General features: G+C 38.1%; 1 protein-coding gene across 1 annotated transcript; it reads right to left on the reverse strand.

Annotated features, from left to right (window-relative positions):
• Positions 1–320: 320 nt before the first annotated feature.
• Positions 321–20,817, reverse strand: LOC140244249 (methylcrotonoyl-CoA carboxylase subunit alpha, mitochondrial-like). Its single transcript, XM_072323883.1, has 17 exons — positions 20,722–20,817; positions 17,627–17,685; positions 16,944–17,086; positions 15,358–15,453; positions 14,837–14,958; positions 13,915–14,062; positions 12,959–13,080; positions 12,295–12,406; positions 11,205–11,286; positions 6,491–6,618; positions 5,516–5,699; positions 4,491–4,600; positions 3,805–4,021; positions 2,571–2,707; positions 2,022–2,165; positions 1,203–1,376; positions 321–713 (listed from the first exon to the last, which is right to left on the reverse strand). Exons 1-17 carry the CDS (start codon positions 20,754–20,756, stop codon positions 606–608), a joined length of 2,121 nt encoding a protein of 706 aa, XP_072179984.1. The 5' UTR covers positions 20,757–20,817; the 3' UTR covers positions 321–605.
• Between the last annotated feature and the right edge of the window lie 85 nt (positions 20,818–20,902).

Below are 20,902 nucleotides of genomic sequence, written 5' to 3' on the forward strand. Positions count from 1 at the left end.
ATATTCATGCTTGCTTCACTGAATATATTTTATCCAGTATCTTTTAAGGCAAATCTATTGGGAGAACATATCACATAAAAATGATGTAATCATCACTGAAATTGACTTTAACAGATATCTAACAAAGGTGAAATTGACGTCGGTTACCAAAGCATGCAACAAAATCAGTGTTGAATAAACGACACACACTATCATATGTACCCGTGTTAACAGCACAGATATTTCAATTGTCCAATTTTTGGATGTTTAAAAGCACATCAACATGTGTGCTTTGAGAGTTTCTTCCTCCCCCCCCCCCCCAAAAAAAAAGGGTGGTAAAATTCAACTCCCAAGCCTTCCTTCACGAGCTATTACACATAAAGCCACAAATGAATGCAAAACAAATGAGCAACACAGAACAAAATACCAAAATAAAAACCACATGAATGACTGCTTATGAGTACAGCATAATGCCTGCTGAAATTGAATACATCAGAGAGAAAGGATGAAATATCCTTTTTTTTTTTATATTGTACTTTTCTTGGGTTTATATACCATCACAGCTGCAATTTCTGTTGTTGATGAATTCACAAGATTCCAGTTTTCAATGGCGTTCTTAGTTCTTCCTATTTCTTGTCTTCATACGCCACAAGGCGAGCATTTTTCTGGACATTGTCCCCCTTAGCCACCAATATTTCAGCTACCACTCCATCCTTTGGTGCCCGTATCACATACTGTATTGAAATAAAAGGAAAGAGAGAACAGTCAAACATTGTTTGTGTAATTGGGCAATCTGTTAAAAAGATATGAACGTTTAAAGTTTCAGTGTTGCTATTGATAGATGAGAAGACTACAACACTTTGTGATGTCATACATGAAAAAGATATAAAAAAAAATATTAAGAAAATTAAGCATACTTTAACTTTTCTAGCATAATGAAAGAGCACTTGACAAATACCTCCTTCAGAAAGAATCACTCTAACAGGTCAAGGAAATAAGTACTTTTTTTAAAGTACATTTTGTGGAATTATCATTCTAACAAATTTTCTTCATAAATTCAGAACTATTCAATAGATTGTCTGATTTCTCCCAAACTTCATTGCTATGTTCTACTAACTTTGCTGAATTCACTCAGTCCACATGTATATTTGGGTCTCATACCCCTTTAAATTTTTTTTTTTTGTATGTAGAAAAAAAGAGAAATCTGCCCTAGCTGCCATTACCTCCATCTTCATGGACTCCAAGGCTACCAGGGGCTGCCCCTTCTCCACTCTATCACCAGGCTTGACATACAGGTGGGTGATGTCACCCTGCATGGGGGCGCGATCTCCTGTGCCTCCTCCGCCTGCCTCGGCCAGAAACTCTGGTAAAGGCCGATTTAGCTCCACTCCTCCAATCTAACAGGGGCACCAGGAAGAAAGAGAGAGAGGGGAAAAAATGGATTGAAAACATTAAATTCTGACTCATTTGTATACACTGAAATGCAACCTTATTGTCTGTGGGAAGTTATCGAGCATTAGGAGTGGCATGAATTGAGTAACTTTCAGATCACCTTTCAGGAGTGTGAAGGCTGGTCCAAGCACTCTAAAATTATAATCTCCCTTTTAAAATTATGAATTTCAAATGGAACTAAGGGAACATTATTTGCCAAATGCCATTTTACCCGGGCCTTACAAATTAACATTCTGCGCAATGTATCCTGTGTATCCTGCAATGCTCCTATGTAAAAACTGGTATTGTAGTTCAATTACGTGCCAAAGTACATCAATTTTATGTTAGATGGAGCCTCAAATTTAGAAGTTAAAATAACGGTCATGAGAAAAATCCACAGTAAGTTTTCATTTGTTTTCAGGATACAAAAATTTTTGTTGCGGAAACAAGCTAGCATGACCCAAACATTTGACCAGCAATTTAATTCTTCAAACTATCATAAAAAAGGGACCTTTAGTAATGAGCATAGCATAAAAAAAAAATGAAAATATCTAAAATTATTTTTACTAACTGCTACTGGTTTCAGTATCTGTGGGTCAGAGGAAACTCACATGATCCATGGAGAAGAGGTGAATGCTGTCTTCATGCATGACAATGGTGGATGTGGTCTTCTGTCCGTCCACTACACTGGTCAATTCAAGAGCATTGTCCTGGCCGGCCAATGACCCTTGGACACTGTAGGCACGTTCCCCAACCTAGACACGCAAAGACCAAAAAGACATATAGGAAAAGAAGCATTATTCAGAGGGATGAAAGAAATCGTGGAAGTGAAAAACCAACAAACAAGCACAAAGCACAAAACAAGAAAATCTTTATATGCTCAAAAGATTGTGATATATGAACTTTTATGATCATGTACTCACTGGTGACAGATAAAGCTGAACTGTTGAAAATCCCAACCCAAAACTGTCATATTTCTCTTTTTTTCTCCGCAGATATAAACTTTCCTGTCCCTTTTTATCATCAATTGAATAAACAGACAGAATGCAACAGTGTGAAATCACTTCTCCTTTCATTAGGGTGAGGCAGAGAATGAAAAAAAAAAATCTGAGTGCAAAAGGATTAGTATCTCCATCACAGGTTGCTAATTCTAAACCCACCTGCACTCGGAATGTTCCATCAGGCTGGTAGGTGACCAAGGCCACAATTTCTGTGTCCCCTGCACTCAACTTCACTCGTCGGCACAGACTGTCATTGAGTCTCAACCCACTGCCCAGGCTGTACGGTGAGAATGGGTCTGGAACGAAGAATACATGTATATGTACACTACTGTAATACATTGTACGAGAATGGCATGAAATTTTTGCTCATTGCAGCCAACGGCCCTTTTTGTAGCATGAAATATTTGTGAATTACCAATGGCATTTAATGCACAGTATAGAACAGAAATTCTAATTTTGCGAATCTTGACTCCTAGCGGAATTCACAAAAATTTCATGCACGCAAAATTTATGGGTTGACAGGACTTTGCTAATTTGGCAAATAACTCATCAACATCACAAAATGTCTTTTGAAGGTAATCAACAGCATAATTTACTTCAATTTCCATTCATTCATTTTCAGCAGATTTATTGTCTATCTGCAAGAGTCACAATGTGAATAGACTCATGTTAATTTCTAATAACATCATCAACTGCCAAGGAGCATGGTATAGATACTATACGCAATTTGTGGAGTTGATAAGCGCGCTGTAATTTAACTGTATGTACGTATTGTTTTGACATCCATCTGTTGTATACGCTATATATTTTCAGGTGTCGGGTGCTATTCACAACACACAAAAATATTAACTCTGATGGCTACACAAATCCGACATGCACACATACATTTCTCAGCTCATCACTCTACTCCATGATTGCAAATTTGACACTCATGAAATTATCAGGAAGTCCTAACTCACGAAAAATTAAACTCACTGAAATACATGGCATATACAGTATTCTGATTGATATAATCTCAGTGGTACCCTAACATAGCTGACATCATTAACCCGTTGAGGACGAGTCCTGAGTATACTCGGGCAGGTGTCTATGGGAAATGCGTGTTGTGGCAAAATCAAACCGTCCTCAACGGGTTAAAAAAACAAACCAACTTTGTTATTGTATATGGCATACATTTAGCAAGTCTAATTTTTCACGAATCGGAGCTTCCCAACAACTTTCGCGAAAATGGAGTACAGTACTAAATGGAGAAGTATTTGTGCATGTCACATTCATGTTGGAATTAGAGTCAAAATTTTTGTGTGTCTCTAAATTCACAAATAGCACCCGACTCACGAAATTTGCGAAAGTAAAAACCTTGCGAAATATTCAGCGTACACTGTACATCACTTACCACCACACTCCAATGTCTCTTGCTGACTGGACCTCTGTTCAAAGAGCACAAGTGCCAGGACGGCTCTGCACAGGGTGTGGTCGTCGAGGGCGCCCTTCTCTGGAAACAGCTCCCTCTCGTGCTGCGGAATGAAGTCTGTGTGCACGTTTCCTTCTTTGAACTCGGGGTGCTTGGCCAGGTCATCTAGGAACCTGATGTTGGTCTTCAAACCCACAATCTGGAAGAAACATTTCAGAGATACAAAAAGAAATTGTTGCATGTTTAACTGGATGATGATAATCCATTAAGAGACTGAATACAAACATATAATACAGGGCTCAACATTAGTGGTGGCCCGGTGGTCAATAACTGTAGCACTAAGAGGGATACAAAAATTGACAGATGGGTAGAAAATATGGATATATAGACAAATGAATAGATACAGGATAATATATACATAGAAATTTAGATTGATAAGTGGACTGAGTGATAGAGAAAAGATGAACTAATAAATATATAAGACATAAATGGACAGTTACATTACTATAGAAATGATAGATGAAGAAATACAGTGTATATATGTGGAGAGAAAGAGAAAGGAGAAAGGTAGAAAAAGAGACAAGCAAACATATGAATTGTTAGTTACAAAAAATTCTCCCTTGACTCTGTTTCTCTCTCTCTCTTTGATGATTGTTTGAACCTTGTACCTGGTATTTCTGCAGACACTGCCTCAACTTTTCCAATGCACTCTTCCTGTCATGTGACCAAACCACAAGCTTGGCAATCATAGGGTCGTAGTAGGTTGTCACTTCGTCTCCTGTGGATAGACGAGAGTGAGAGAGTGAGAGATGGCAAGAGAGTGAGGGGTAGAGAAAGACAGACAGGGAGGCAGACAGAAAAGGAGGGTAGGGGGCAGAGAGAGAAAAAAAAGGGAGACAAAAAGATATAGAGAGAGGGGAGAGAAAGAAGAAGGAAAGAAGGATATGTGTTTAATTTGAAAGGCAGATAGTTTCACGTGCAATGTGATCTTGCCTTTATAGAGCTCTGGGGGTATTACGTATCAGCATCAGGCACATTTTTTTTTTGGCAGGTTGGGCTAATTCAGATTCAGATTCAGATTCATTTAATGTCCATTCAGGAAATTCTTTTTTTGGCATATGGGCGTACATATGACAATATTTTCACTAATTTCCTGTAGTGACTTTCAGCTGTTTTAATAAAACACCTACACAAAAAAAAAAAAAAAAATGTAGCTATCATATTGGTTGATTGCTCACCACCATGTATGCAGGTACAGTAGAAGTACTACTGAAATTTATGAAATTCTTTCATCAAGATTTTTTTTTTAAAATTGCAGCTGATTAGCACTGATGTAGGACAATTTGTTAATCAATCACAAAAAAAGTACCATTGCACATTGTCACTGTCAGCTGTGCAATTTTGTTTGCTTGTTTCACTAATGGGGCACACTATCCCGATAGAGTGATACAGACATAGAATGCTTTCAACTTATGCATGGTATGGTATGGTATGGTATGGTATGGTATGGTATGGTATGGTATGGTATGGTATGGTATGGTATGGTATGGTGTGGGGTGGTATGGTATGGTGTGGTATGGTATGGTATGGTATGGTATGGTATGGTATGGTGTGGTATGGTATGGTATGGTATAGTTTGATTCACTTTTGAGCTTTCAAACATGGCCTAAGTCCTTCGTTTTAATATCCTTACCTTGTCTAACTCCTGTCTCTATTCTGATCATCTCCTCAGCACTGGGTGTGGCTAGGTGGATGAGAGGCCCCGCCCCTGGGAGGAAGTTATTGTCTGGGTCCTCTGCATAGATCCTGGCCTCAAAGGAGTGACCGTGGAGCTTGAGGTCATCTTGGGACACTGGTAGGGTCTCACCAGCCGCCACCTAGACAATTAGAAAGTCAAAGTAAAGGACAAAAAGAATGTTAATACAGTGGACTCACAACGCTCTCAGGACCGGCAGTTTTCTTTCGTTGTATTGATTATTATCTTTTTTTTTTAAACTGAACAAATAAGTAATAAAGAAAAACATAGGGAGGATAATGTTGTGGTCTGCATTTTTATTTTGTTATAACTCGAATTTTGTTATAACTGCATTTGTTATGACGGGAGTGCTCTGTAAAGAAAATGCAGCATTTATTGAACCACGAAAACCAAAAACTTATTTACTATTTCTTTGAAATTTTCTCCTACTCAATCTGACAAATCTTAGCATAACTCACTATAAGTATCATATGTATTTTATTCAAATCTCCCAAACTAAACTAACTCCTTATTTCTGTCTTCTGTTTTTTTTTTTTGTCTGTTTGTTTGGTTGGTTGATTACATGTCGGGCACTTGCTTTCTGTCTGAATACAAAATGCTCTAAACTAAGTCTCTTCTTGATTTTGGTGAAGACCTGGGGGCATTTCATGAAGCAGTTTGGTCGGATATTTTTCTGACAAACTGTTACAAGCTACTGAAATCCTTGCATCTGATTGGCTGAGAGCAAATTTGTCTGACAACTTTTGTCAGACAAAATGCTTCATGAAATACCCCCAGTATCACAACAACACTCACAGACAGACAAAATATGTGATTTCAAAGACCTCTGAAGATTTGAACAGTAATATAACATGTCAATTCCATCTTTCTGCGGATATCAGCTACATTATCTGAACAGAAAGACTTCCTCACTTTGAGTTGCCACTCCACTAAATCTGTCTTGGTGACCATCTCCGTGACTGGGTGTTCCACCTGGAGACGGGTGTTCATCTCCATGAAGTAAAAGTTCTGCTGAGCGTCCATGATAAACTCCACAGTGCCTGGGGAGAATTTGGTTCAAACGCAGTCATTAGAAATTGAAAAAAAAAAATCAACCAATCACTTACATGTGCATGGTGGTCATCATTCATGTAAATTATTCCAGCATGAATTAGAACATATGTAGAAATGGCAATTCAATTAATCTTTTATGTACACTAAGTAAAAATTACTCAGCAAATATGTTTTTTTTTTTTTATATGTTAAGAGTTAAAGCATTTTTTTTTTTATAGTGTTATCAAATCACTTGCATCTATTCATACCAAACAATCAAACTGTGTGGGTTAATCTCATTGCATTAGCAAATTGAGGAATGCCTATGATAGTGAATAACCACTTTTTTCTCTCTACAATATGTTTGTAAAAGCAACAACAAATAAACACACATGAAATAACATTAAAGATTACCAAATAAGGTAAGAAGAAATTATTACAGAACTTGGGTAGACTGGCATACAGATAAAAGAGGGCATATTACTGTCCCTCCCTGGATGAGCAAATTCAACTGCCCTGATTCTTTCATCAACTTATTCCAAAATGTCTCATTTTGAAACGAATATGCGCTACTGAAGACCAGCTTGGAAACTTTTTTAGGGCACAGCTGATTGGTCAGCAAATGAAATGAGAAATGCAACAAAGACAAATAAAGTGCTACTGTAATAACTTGCCTGTCTGAATGTTTGAATGGAAATAAGTAAATCAAGTTTTATGCTAGAAATTCCTACAATATCTCGTGATCTGTTTGAATCAGAGAGCTTTCATCATAGTCTGGCAGCCAAACCCTGATTTTGGGGCTAAGGTTGCATTGGAATGTTATAGTTTTTTTTTTAAAGTGATATTGAATGTTTAGACCTTCTATTTTATCAATCCACATGCTGGAGCTCTGTCAGCATTGAGCAATTTGAGATATACGCGGAAATCCAAGATGGCCGCCGGCGGCCATCTTGAAAATGCTATTTACTTACTTTTAACCCCCCTAGCACATCCAAAATGGGCATTAAAGGTTTTTAGGGATGGAGAATTCAAATCTGAGGTTAGTTTCAGGATATTACTATGTTTTGATGTCTTAAAATAAAATGGCGCCCATTTTTCAAGATGGCCGCCATCAACATGCTGTAGTGTAGACTTTATATGTAGAATTGCGCAAAGACCTGACTTATCATTTAAGTTTTCCCCTTTTTTGGACAAGGGAGGTGCATAATGTAAAAAAAAAAAAAAAAATATGAAGATTAAGGCCTAAAGCTTAGATTCATTGATAGAAACAATACAGGTTAATCCTGTTATAACGAAGTCGCTTATAACGAATGACTGCTTACAATGAAGCAATGTTAGCTGAAGTCCCGATTCTCTGTAAATACAACCGATTCGCATACAGTGAAATTCGCTTATAACGAAGTATTTTATGTGATCCCAAGCATTTCGTTATAACAGGATTCGACTGTAGTATTATCAGAAGTATTTCAAAATAGTCATGTTGCTTTTCTGTATACATTGGTATACACATAATTTCAAGGTATCTTTTTGACATGATTTTTTTGAATACTTCTGTTCTGTAACGGCTCATTATTCTTGCCACAATGACCAAACGAGAGAGGCAAGAGATATTACCAGCCATCCAGAAGAAACAGATGAAATAGATGCATAAACAGTATCTTCAGGAAAAAGCCTGATATTCAGGAACATGATCCATACATGTGAACCAAATAAAGTAGTAGACAAACTTAAATATTTGGTTCTTGCTAGAACAGAAGATCTGTTTTATCACCTCTGCCTGTAGCAGTATAACCAATGGTGACACTACAAGGGAACAAGCACTTCATTCAGGTAGGATTGTTGAATTGTTTCACACTACTCTTCAGCAAGGACAGATCCTCCAACAGCAGGGTGATGTAAAAAAAAAAATCTTCAACCGTCATTAGGGTTCCAGTTTGATCATTATATTGTATCACCCAAAAGAGATCACTTTCAAAACAATCAAGAAGTATTTAAAAAAATCATATCAAAAAGATGCCTTGAAAATGTTTTTCAGTTTTTTTTGTTTTGTTTTGTTTGTTTGTTTGTTTGTTTGTTGTTTTTTTTTTTTTGGGGGGGGGGGGGTGTCAAGGTCATGCCACCCCCCCCCCCCCCCCCCTTCTTGGGGGGGGGGGGGGGGGCGGCTGTATTATGAGGGAGCGAAGCGACCGAGACGAGCGAGCCGAGCGAAAAGAGGGGGAGGGTGTGTCCCCCTCCCAGGGTGAGAACTTTTTGCATTTTTATGTTGTAAATGGCGCAATTTGATGCATGTTTTTGCGCCTCTTATGGACTTAAAACGGCCACACTTGTTTAATTAAGGTAGCAGGATATTTAGATGTGGATTATTATTGAACAACTTGCCTATAAAGACATTTGTGGTAGCATTTGAATAAACTTCTTGTATTAATTAATGAATTTCATGAACGCAGTCTCTTGTAAAGCAATCAAACAGAAAAGGCATGCACATGTCGAGGGTTTACATAAGGGATATTTCTCCTTCCACACTGAGGTGATTTTACATTTTCAGACCTGAAATTCAGCGATCTGGTGCAAACTTTTGTTGCAATACTTGGAGTTTTTTCTAGCTCCCCCCCCCCAAAAAAAAATAATGGAAACAATTAGGGCTTTTTTTCAGGGAAGTGTTAACAGCAAAATCACGGGATTTACCTATTATTCCGCATGTGCATCACCTGTGTGTATGTACAAAGTCTAGAGGGGGAGGGTGCGGGAAGGGGATGCCCCCTCCCACTCGACGGAGCTATTGAGTTTTTAAAACTGAAGTAAAGCGATCTGAAGCACACTATTTGTGGGAAATTTGGAAATTGCCATTCCTCAAAGTGTACTTAGTCTATGGAGGGGACCAATCAACGGGAGGGTGGCAAGATACCTCTCCCATAGTCGAGGGAGGTTTTTTTTTTATATTTTTAGAACTGAAATTCAACAATCTGGCGCAAACTTCTGTTGGCATATCTGAAAATTTGTCAAATAGAGAAGTGCAAGTCTGCAGAAGGAGACATAGCAGGATGATGTGGGAGGGGATAAGCCCTATTCTCCCTCCTACATGAGGGAGATTATGTATTTTCTGATTGCAGTTAAACGTTTTTGTGTACACATTATGTGGTACACGTATAATTTTTATGTTTGGAAAAATTCGAAGTGTAGCCATAGTCTACTTGTTTGCACAGGAGGGGGGGGGGGGGATGGGGAGAAAGCGTGGGAGAGTGCTATCCTCACCCTCCCCGTACAGGGAGCTTTTGCCATTTTAAAATTGAAATTGAGATCTATATTTCGTATACGCATATTTGATGGAATATTTGGGAAAGTATTAAAAAAAATGATCGGGGGAACCGACAGAGGAAAGGGTTGATTAAAAGGGGATATTACCCTTGTACATGACGGAACTTTTGATTTTTTTTCGGAATGTAAGTGATACATGTAAGTCTTGTGCACGCAGAATTATTCAGAATCTTAAGGGGGCGACTGCCACATCCCCCCCCCATCCCCCCTCCCCCCGCTTTTGCTATGCTGGTGCTTAGACGGGAACTTTATGTAAGAGTGGAATCTTGGGATATTCATATTCATGGGTATTTTGATTTTCCCCAATTTTTTTCCTTTTTTTTTTCTTTCCTTTCTTTTTTTTCACGAACCAAAAGTGTGTGTGTGTGTGTGTGTGTGTGGGGGGGGGGGGGGGGGGGGGGGGCTGCAGCCCCCCCCCCCCCCCCCCCCCCCCCCCCCCCCCCCCGGTTCCGTGGCCCCTGTAATACTACAGTCGAATCCTGTTACAACAAAATACTTGGGATCACATAAAATATTTTGTTATAAGCGAATTTCGTTGTATGCGAATCGCTGTGCTATAGGTTTGTATGTACAGAGAATCGGGACTTCAGCTAGCATTGCTTTGTTGTAAGCGACTTATAAGCGACTTCGTTATAACAGTTAACCTGTATTATTTTTATCAATGAATCTAAGCTTTACAGGCCTTAATCTTCATAAATTTGTTACATTATGCACCTCCCTTGTCCAAAAAAAAAAAGGGAAAACTTAAATGATAAGTCAGGTCTTTGCGCGATTCTACGTAGTCTACATTACAGTATGTTTATGTGGCGGCCATCTTGAAAAATGGCCGCCATTTTATTTTAAGATATCAAAACATAGTAATATCCTGAAACTAACCTCAGATTTGAATTCTCCATCCCTAAAAACATTCAATGCCCATTTTTGATGTACAAGGGGGGTTAAAAGAAAGTAAATAGCATTTTCAAGATGGCTGCCGGCGGCCATTTTGGATTTCCGCGTATATCTCAAATTGCTCAATGCTGACAGAGCTCCAGCATGTGGATTGTTAAAAGAGAAGGTCTTAACAGTCAATATCAATTAAAAAAAAACACTATAACATTCCAATGCAACCTTACCCCCCATGGCTGCCGGACTATCAGCTGAATCAGTATGTTCCAAACTTCATTTATCTGTAACCATCCCCACTCCTCCCCCCCCACATACACATTTCAAAAGTTATAGATGAGGCTATAGTTCCTAGTCCACGTTTGTGTAGAGACTGCATCTCCGTCCATCTCACCTGCTCCTACATAGTCCACTGCCCTGGCTGCCTTCACTGCAGCCTCTCCAATCCTCCTCCTTACATCTTCTGACAGGTGTGGCTGAGAGACACATAAATACAGACATTCAGCATGAAAGACTCAATATTCAAATGAATGATTCTTGAATAAATTTCCTTTGATTTATTTGTAATGGCTTGACAAATTGTTCTTCACTGAATACTGTATACGCTGAATATTTTGCGAGGTTTTTAAATTCCCGAATTTTGCGAGTTAGGTGCTATTCGCAAAATTAAAGACACACGAAAATATTTACTCTGATCCCGATGTGAATGTGATGTATGCGTGTACTCTTCTCCGTTCAGTACAGGACTCATCACGATTCACGATCACGAATCTAACCACTCGCAAAATCGTCGGGAATTCCCAATTCGCGAAAAGTTAGACTCGCGAAATATATGGCGTATACAGTAAATAAACACAGATTATTCATGCCTGTTCAGTGATCACGAAGTTGTAGGTTCGAATTCCACCAGAGTATGACGGATATCCATGATTTCTACCATGACTATTACTCTAAACACTGAATAATCAGTGCTTACTCATGTCAATGAAGGGAAAATTTAAATCTATTCATTTCCAGTCATTTTGTGGAAGTGATTTCAAGCAAGATTCTTTTTCATTGGTTTTGATGTCTTCAATAGGACTTCAGATATGTGTTTTACTTGTTAGATAAGCCCCACCCTATCCCAACTACTGATAGATCTACCTTGTAAACAATAATGATATTAAAAAAAACCCCAATAGAACATGAGTTGCAGTTCCAATGTAACAGACATACAATACAGAAATACAGACACATAAACAATGATCTTTGAATTCTGAATGGACAAGTTTCTCACCCTGATGCCAAGGGTGAGTTATCTGTGACACTCACAGTTTGTCTGAATTCAATTTCTTCAACCAGAACTCACTGCTGACTACTTTAAATCATTGCTTTGTCTCTGGCAAACCTCTGCAAGCTCAATGAATACCACAGAAACTTTGGGTACAGAAAAAATGTGTAAATGTGAATATTTTGAATGAACTCATGTTTATGGGCACACTTACTGCTGGTGCCTCCTCGATGATCTTTTGGTGTCTCCTCTGTACACTGCAATCTCGCTCAAAGAGGTACACATAGTTTCCGTGTTTGTCTCCAAATACTTGGACTTCAACATGCCTGTCATAGACAACATAAAGTACATTGTATATGAAACTATAATATATTATATATATAATATAATATATATTATATTATACTCAAATTTCAACTTATGCTGATACTTATCCTGCAAAAATGTAAAATTTGATAAGGATTTTATGACTGAATGTCTTTACAAAAAACAACAACAACACATTCATTTCTGGTGATAGATACAAATTGTAGCTTTGGGCAAATATAATTAAATGTCATGTCAACTATCAATGACACTTCAATTCTTGACGTCAAATGTACTCACTGTACTATCAAACTAAATCAGGTCCAAGTGTTTCTGTACACTGTTTAAAATGGATGAGGAAAACTACTGCATGGTCCTACCGTCCATGGTATTCCGGTATAAATATAAATATGTTCGTAATCAACATAATTGTATGAAATGCTGTCTCTAAGATGATGACAATTTTAGAAACAGACTTCAGTTTTCATAGGGAGTTTGGCTAACATTAACTGCATATTCTACAAATGTCAAGACTTAATTGTTAAATAAAACGAAAAAAGACAGGCATCTACCTTGGAGTCTCAACAAATTTCTCCACTAGCATGATATCATCATCGAAGGATTTCTTGGCCTCCCTCCTGGCCGATTCTAAGGCCTCATCAAAATCATCTGCTGTCATGACGATACGCATGCCCTGGAAGAAGCCAAAAATGTAAATATGAAATACTTAAAGTTACTGAAAGGCAGATCCTTACAATGAGCATCTTAATCACATTACACGCCTTCATATGTCAATATCAGCACTTTCCTCCTTCTAAATACGTGTTCAGGCACTGATCTAATCTACATGAAACCCTGTGACTTAAAGGAGTTGTTTTTCCTTATTGCACTGAAAAATTAATAGCAAATGTGTGGAATGAGTAGCTTTGCTCAGTCCTTTTGTAACACCTTTAGATTAACTTAAAACTGATTTTGAGCCTCAGTAAGTCAAAATTACTCAGAATTCTACTGCCAACACAATCCATCCTTACTATGTAAAGGGAATGTACAGTGTATGCATGAACTATAATTTTATTGTACTCGGTAGACACAAAATTCTTTTACTATCTTTTTTTTTTTCAATGAATGATTGGATAGTCAATTAAGATCAAGCTACTTTACAACACTGTGACTGTCTTGTCCTTACAGAAGATTAGGGTAAAAATTGACATGTGCAGATAAACAATAATACATTGCAATTACTTCATAATCATGTGCTGGTTTGTTTTTTCAAACACAGTTACAATGTGTTGAAATAAATGTGGCAACAGTATGCATTAATTCATTTGCCTAGGCCTGAATAATCTCAGTCACATGAGTGTTCATAGCCACTGGGAGATTATTCACACACACAAAAAAAAAAAATGAACAAACAAAAACAAACAAACAAACAAACAAACAAACAAACAAACAAACCAACAAAAAACAACAAAAACAATAACAACATCAACAACAAACACATGTGACTTATCACATGATTCTACCTTACCTTGCCACCACCACCTCGAACTGCTTTCAGCATGACAGGGTAGCCAATATTCTCCGCCTCCTGCCTCAATCTCTCATTTGATTGGTCCTCGCCATGGTAACCTTCAATGATAGGCACTCCAGCTGCAGACATAATGGCCTTTGATGTGCTAGAGCAAATAATCACATATATCATCAGAAAGATAAATCATATCCTGTGAAAACTAATCCTCTGTGGAAGAATGTATCATACATTTCACATGACTATGCATTACGTGTGACATGAACATTGAATTTTCTCTTTTAAATGCACAAGCTCTTTCCATTAGACTAAATGGAAAGATTCTGAATGATCATTTTTAAATAGTGCCACAAAGTGATCATGGATTTGATTTATTTTACACACAAATTGTGTTTTCAGGACACACATGAGGGATGGGGCAAGTTTTCTTTTCGCAAGTTAGGATTTCCTTCTTTTTTAATGAAGGATTGCAGGCTTTTAGCATAAAGTAGAATCTAATTTCTGTGGGAAATATCTTTGTTTCTGTCCTTGATTCAAATGACATAAAGGATCTGGACATTCTTTCAACAGGCATACATGCTGAAGAACATAAGATCCAATGAAGCATGTAGGAGATTAACAGTTATCCATTCCCATATTAGCACCGTGTTTACTAAGTAACCTATCAGGGTTTTTTTTTCACAACAAAGCTAGAACAGAGCCAATACTTTGATTTTGAGAATGAGAGCATAACATTCATTCATTTTCTTCCCTTAAAAAATGACAACATCAATGAACACCAAAGAGACAAATACACTAATGAAAAACATTAAAAATTTCTCAAGTCATATCATATTTCAATCTCTGTAGTCAAAGCAAGATTTACCAAAAAATCATCCAGCTACAGAATACTGAAATGTCAAATCTCAAAATTGGCACCAACCTTTTGATGCCCATGTCCCTGATAGCAGAAGAGGGAGGACCCACAAAGATGACACCCTCTTTGCTGCAAAGGTCAGCAAACTCTGTGTTCTCAGACAGGAATCCATAGCCAGGGTGTATGGCCTAGATAGAGTAAACACATAGAATATACATATTTTTGAACATTTGGTTCGATTCTAACTCAAATCTTCTTTAATAAACAACAGGTTTTCCACAAGCTCTCCAATGGAAAATGGGACCAACCAAAAGACCCAAGAAACTGACATGTTTTTCATTCATTATACTATGTCATCCAAAATCTGTCCCTCCTTGAATTTACAAATACACTGCAGTGCTGCACACAGAAATCAGACTTTCAATTTGCTTTTAATTTCATATTAAGGGTATCATAATGGAAGTGGATTTACTGATAGTAGGTCCCATGCAATCTTTAAACATATGGCATGATTTTGTGCTGTAGAACTGAGTGATACTCATCCAAAAAGACAAAAGAAATTGCACAGATTTTTACTGATTAATTACCTGAGCACCTGATGTCTTGGCAACTTCAATGATTTTCTTCTTGTTGAGGTAGCTGAGTTGTGAGGCAGCTGGTCCAATATGGTAGGCTTCATCTGCCTGCAGAGAAAAGATGATAAACCTGATAAAATCTTCCAGTATCTTACCAAAGGCAAGGGTATTTGTGGAAAAAGACTCACTTCTGAGTATTTTTCCCAATTACTGCTTCCATGAATTACAAATACCCCCTAAAAAGAGAAGAGAGCAGGTTCCTGCAGTATAGGCACTCCTGAAGACAAAATTAAACAAGCCACTTGTGCAAGGTACTGCACAGATTATTACCTCCGCCAAGGAAGGAGGTTATGTTTTTGTTACCATTTGTTTGTTTGTCCGTGTGCAAAATAACTCAAAAAGTTGCAAACAGATTTGGATGAAACTTGCAGGAAAGGTTGAGAATGACATGAGGAACAGATGATTAAATTTTGGCAGTAATCCGGAAACTTTAATGGATCTTATGAAGGATTTTCGATATTTGGCAGGTAGGGTCAATGACCCTACATTGGGAGTTCAAACTGCGTATTTTTGAGGTTTTCATAAGCACACTAGAGTGCGTGCTCCACTGCGAGGCGTGTCGCACAGCTGAAGGTTGTCGACGTAACAAAAGCCTTCATATTTGGGAATTTGTAATAATGATTTTTAGCATGCGATACGAACGGGTAGAAATCACTGATCACTCTGGAAGAACAGGATAATTGGTGGAAATTAGCTGCTTGGCGGAGGTCCGCGCTCTCAGAGTGCTTCTCTAGTTACAGCTTAAGAAAACAAACAATAATATTCTTTGTTGAATATGTTCAGGATGGAAGTTATAGCACACTGGCATGACTGAACAAAAGAAGTCAATAAAAATCAGGGGCCCATTTCATAAAACTTGTCATCAGTGACAACTGCCACATTTCCATGACAAATTCGCTCTCAGCCAATCAGATGCAAGGATTTCAGTAGCTTGTCACATCTATGACAACTTGTCACTGATGACAAGTTTTCTGAAACGGGCCCCAGCAGGTGTAACTCAAAGACTATCTCCGATGTACACAAACTCATATGATTTGAATTGTCAAACTGGTTTCAATCATACTCTCGTCCTTGCACTGGGAAGTTGAGGCTGTCTCACACTCAAGATGCACTCAACATGAAACAAGGGACAGCCCTTGTTGGGTTTGTTGAGAACAAAAATATAACACATGCTGCCCTTTGTATCTCAGAAACTACTTCATGACATATCATAAAAATTAGAAAATAAAGAAAACAAATTCAGTTTGTGTGATATACTACAAATAGATACAATATCATATAGAATTTGATGCAGTGCATGTCTTTAACAAAGGAGGTGTCTCCCAATTAGACCTCAAGGAATTGAAAATTTGAACAAATAGGTATGAAGTGGGCAATGATTTCAGACACATAGTGCTACATCTCAAAACGCTCATTCCACTAAGAGCTACTAAGACGACTCTTACCATTAGAGTACAGGCTACAAGCAAATTATTTTCAGCAATTTGATGACTAAGTTTGGATGGAGTTTAAATGAAAGCCAAAGTGATATTTCCTACCATCGCAACATGCATCGAGTGTCTGTCTGCTTCACTGTACACTGCAACCGTCTTCACACCGAGCTTATGGGCCGTTCTGATCACACGGCATGCAATCTCGCCACGATTGGCAATCAGTACCTTGCTGATTGCTGATGACGATGCTGTCGAGATGAACAAAGTAAATGAATTTTCAAGGTTATCACCAAAGTCATGATGCTTGTAACACATATATTTCTTTTTCCGAGCATTGAGAATATAGGGTTTCTGGGATGAACACTGAACTAGGGCTTTCTACAGTTCAGTCGGTAGAGCACCGGGCTAGCAATCCGGAGGTCTCGGGTTCGAATCCCGATGGAATCCCATTTTCTTTGCTCCATTTTCCAATAATGCATATATTTCTTATCAAACACAGAAAGGTTTAACTGTCAAAATCAAAGAGGACATGTGAGTTTGTTAAATACTTTTCTGACTTAATTTTTGTGACTTGAGGTGATCAATTTTTACTGGATGACTATTACATGAAATGCTATGTTGCATAATGTTTAATATAAAATGATGTGATCACAAACACAGAAATTACAACAAATGCTTTATAGGTTACCTGCAAATAAAACAGTATGTATCTTATCAATCTATTTATCTATCTGTTTATGCATACAGCACATGCATTAATTATGTGACAGATAGCTGCGTTTACTCACCTGATCTTGATAAACATCCATTTTGCCATCCTATGTTTCTTGTTAACTGTGCAAGATTTCTGGAAAAATGAAATTAATACGTGTACACTTGTTGAATGAAGTAATGTACAGGGTGTTCATGCAATGACCCATCTTTATTAAACTGACATTTGCTCGAGATGTACATTATCACACACAGTCAAAACCCATGTCAAGTTTCAACTTGAAGCAAACTGTCTGCCACATCTTTTCTACATCAGGAACACAAACTCTTATTGACCTTCCTACACATAAGTTTGCGAGAATGTAAAAAATGAAGTATTCTAACCAAATTTCAGGTTAATTTGAGTAGTAAATTTTTAGGTGAAAATGGCACTGCTTTCATTGTTTGTTTGTTGTTGTTTTTTCCATCTGGAAGCCCACATACCTCCTGCCCATGAAAGTAACATTCAGACATGCATAAATAGACACATTATTGACACATTTTTTTTTTGAATCATAACTACGTATTTTCAAAATATTTTTTATAAGTTAACCAGAAACTTTTGAAAAAAAAAAAAGAGAAACTAGAGCACTCTGCCGGAAGACCCGATCGAGCACATTGGATGATTTTTTTAGGCTAAACTGTTGAATAATGGCAACTGGGAACCAATGTTTGCATTTTCGTTTTCACAGAATTTACCTTGTGCCACTACAGGTTATTAGTAGGAGACTTCAAATACACTGGGTTGTGATCACTGTAATGAGGTTGGTGTAGCATACGAAATATGACATGGCATCCCATAAAAGTCCAAACACTGAGGGCGCTTTCCATAAAACTTTTTTTTACCTAGAATAACCCCCCACAAAACTCCATAGCAAGTTTGAATAATATCCGACAAGAAATGTGGCTTATAGAGCATATACAAGAAATGTGACATGGCCTCCAAGTCGGAACACTGAGGGCGCCGTCACCACAAACTGTTGTGTCCTTCATGTAGAATGACAACCCATACACCTCCTTAGCAAGTCTGAGTAAAATCCAGTGAGTAACAATCAAATTATTGCATGAAAGTGACCTTTGACCCTGTAAAACGTGGAACAGTGGGGGCAGCAGTATCAATATATAAAGGTGTCTAGATTTGACTATAATAATATGTTTACATACCAAATTTGGAAAAAAAAACGGGTTATAAGAAATCAGTCAAGATTGTACACACAAGCAGACCCTGAAATATTTACCGCTTTGTGTATAAAGACGGAACAAGCGAGGGCGCCACAACCAAAAACAAAGGGCATCTTCATTTCACTATAGTCTATAATGCATCTTTTTGCCAAATTTGAAGAAAATCTGATAAGAAATGTGGCTGATAGAGCGCACACAAGAACCGGACACAGACGCGGTGGCGCAATGAGGCCAAATCCATAATACTAGTATCCTCCGAACTCTGTTCGGGGGATACAATAATAATTTAATGCTCACAATATGAAACAATTTCGTACAAATGTGTAATTATGACAAAGATTGACAACAAATTATGATAAACATGATTTGGGAATCAAGTGCAGAAGTCAAAAAGGCGAAATCCACTTTAACATGAAAATGTGAATTCATGCATTCATTGCTGGGTTTAGTATCATCACAGTACAAATATTACGTAACTGCAGCAGCGTACACATGTATCCTCAGTCTGCCCTAAAAGAGTGACTCTGTGCCTGTGTAGGCAGAGTCATAGACAATAGGGTAGCTAGATTGAGGCACAGTAAGACTAAGAGCTACCAGGTCATGGTCGGCACCACGTTTTTAGAAGTGGGGTGGGGGGGGGGGGGCAATTTATATTTCTGGTGCCACTTCCGGATTTCTTCAGCTGACAAAACAAAACAAAACAAAACAAAGCATTCAGCGCAACTTTCTGCTATGCTACCACTTCCAGGTTCAGGATTTGCCACACCAGCTGACAAAAGCCCCAAGTGGTAATACTCTATTTAAAAAAAAGGAAAAGAAAAAAAAAAAAAAAGGTTCCGCTGCGCCGGCCCTGCAGCAGTGCAGGTAATTCCAGTATGGTAAAGGAGCGCTGAAACACATCTGAAGACAGTGAAGTTCTCAAAACTAGATCCATTGACCATATTCTTAGTTGATGCATGCATGCATCATTATAATCTTTATCAGCCTACTTTACTTCCACTATCAGCATGGCCATTGTTCTTTGAGTTAAGGTCAACAGCACTCAACAGGGTGCAACACGCACTGCCGCGCCGGGGGCACATGATGCAGCATATGCAGCATGCAGCAGCAGGCAGGTGCGCGTGTAGACAGAAAGATCCGTCTGTCCGGAGGACTCTTTGCCATTAACCCTGTCCTCCGTAGACAGATGGAAGGTATCAGTACCCATTGCTGTGGGGATGTATACGGAGGGGATCCGTGAAGCCAGACGCAGTCTCCGCAGAACATTCCCCGACACAGATACAGACCGATCTTTCGGTCAAGTGCGCGTGCGGCTATGTACTTCCAAGACCAAATGAAGCTATTTGAAAGTGGCAAGTACGTGTCACAAGTTCCAATATCGTATCGACACCAACATGAACCAAGACTCTTTTTACTAGTTTTTTTCTAGTCACAATGGCTAGAATAGAGTTATATTCATGACTGTTAATTAAATAGATTAGCAAGTGCCTAGTAGTTTATTTTAGTATAAATTTAGAAACTCAAGCCAAGATTCAAGAAGAGCATGAAGAGATGGATCCGACCCTCACAATCGTCAATCGATAGTTGTTTTTGTCTTTTAGACTTTTAGAGACTAGAAATCTAGATATTACGCAGATCCTCACATAATGTAGCCCATGTGCTAGTTGTTGCTGGATCTGGATCACTGGGATGTACTAACTCACTTAAAATTAAACTTAGATTTAAATAGAGTCTTGGGCCAAGGTTCATCACACACACTGAATGTTTTTAACTTCAAGAAGAAGTGTGTAGAACTCTATACAGAGCCTCTACACAATTTACAGCGAGTGGGACTATTCACGACGGCAGTATACAGAGCTCCCTGACCTTTGATAGGACGCCGACGTCACAATATCAAGTCTTTGTTAATTCAAAGTCACACAAGGGATAAATATAATGAATTACTACCAACCTTGCATTTAGATACCAAATCAACGGCGAAGTCATGTTGCTAGACTACTTTTTTAGGTCGTTCTTCAGCAATAATTTTTCGCGAAATAGAAAAGTCTCGTTCCTTAAATTTTATGTTATGCTTAATATTTATTTCCTATTGAATACTTAATTATCTTAATGACAATCTTTTTATATATAAA

Source organism: Diadema setosum, chromosome 21 (assembly GCF_964275005.1).
Source record: "Diadema setosum chromosome 21, eeDiaSeto1, whole genome shotgun sequence".
In the NCBI taxonomy this organism is placed as follows: domain Eukaryota; kingdom Metazoa; phylum Echinodermata; class Echinoidea; order Diadematoida; family Diadematidae; genus Diadema; species Diadema setosum.

What these genes read in the sequence shown, in the direction of transcription:
- LOC140244249 (XM_072323883.1), bottom strand. Translation starts at nt 20,756, where the DNA reads ATGACTTCGCCGTTGATTTGGTATCTAAATGCAAG. An exon ending in ATGGAACATTCCGAGTGCAG is followed by an intron (nt 2,166 to 2,570) that starts GTGGGTTTAGAA and finishes TTGCGTGTCTAG; the next exon opens with GTTGGGGAACGTGCCTACAG. An exon ending in ACCTCTTCTCCATGGATCAT is followed by an intron (nt 1,377 to 2,021) that starts GTGAGTTTCCTC and finishes TGCCCCTGTTAG; the next exon opens with ATTGGAGGAGTGGAGCTAAA.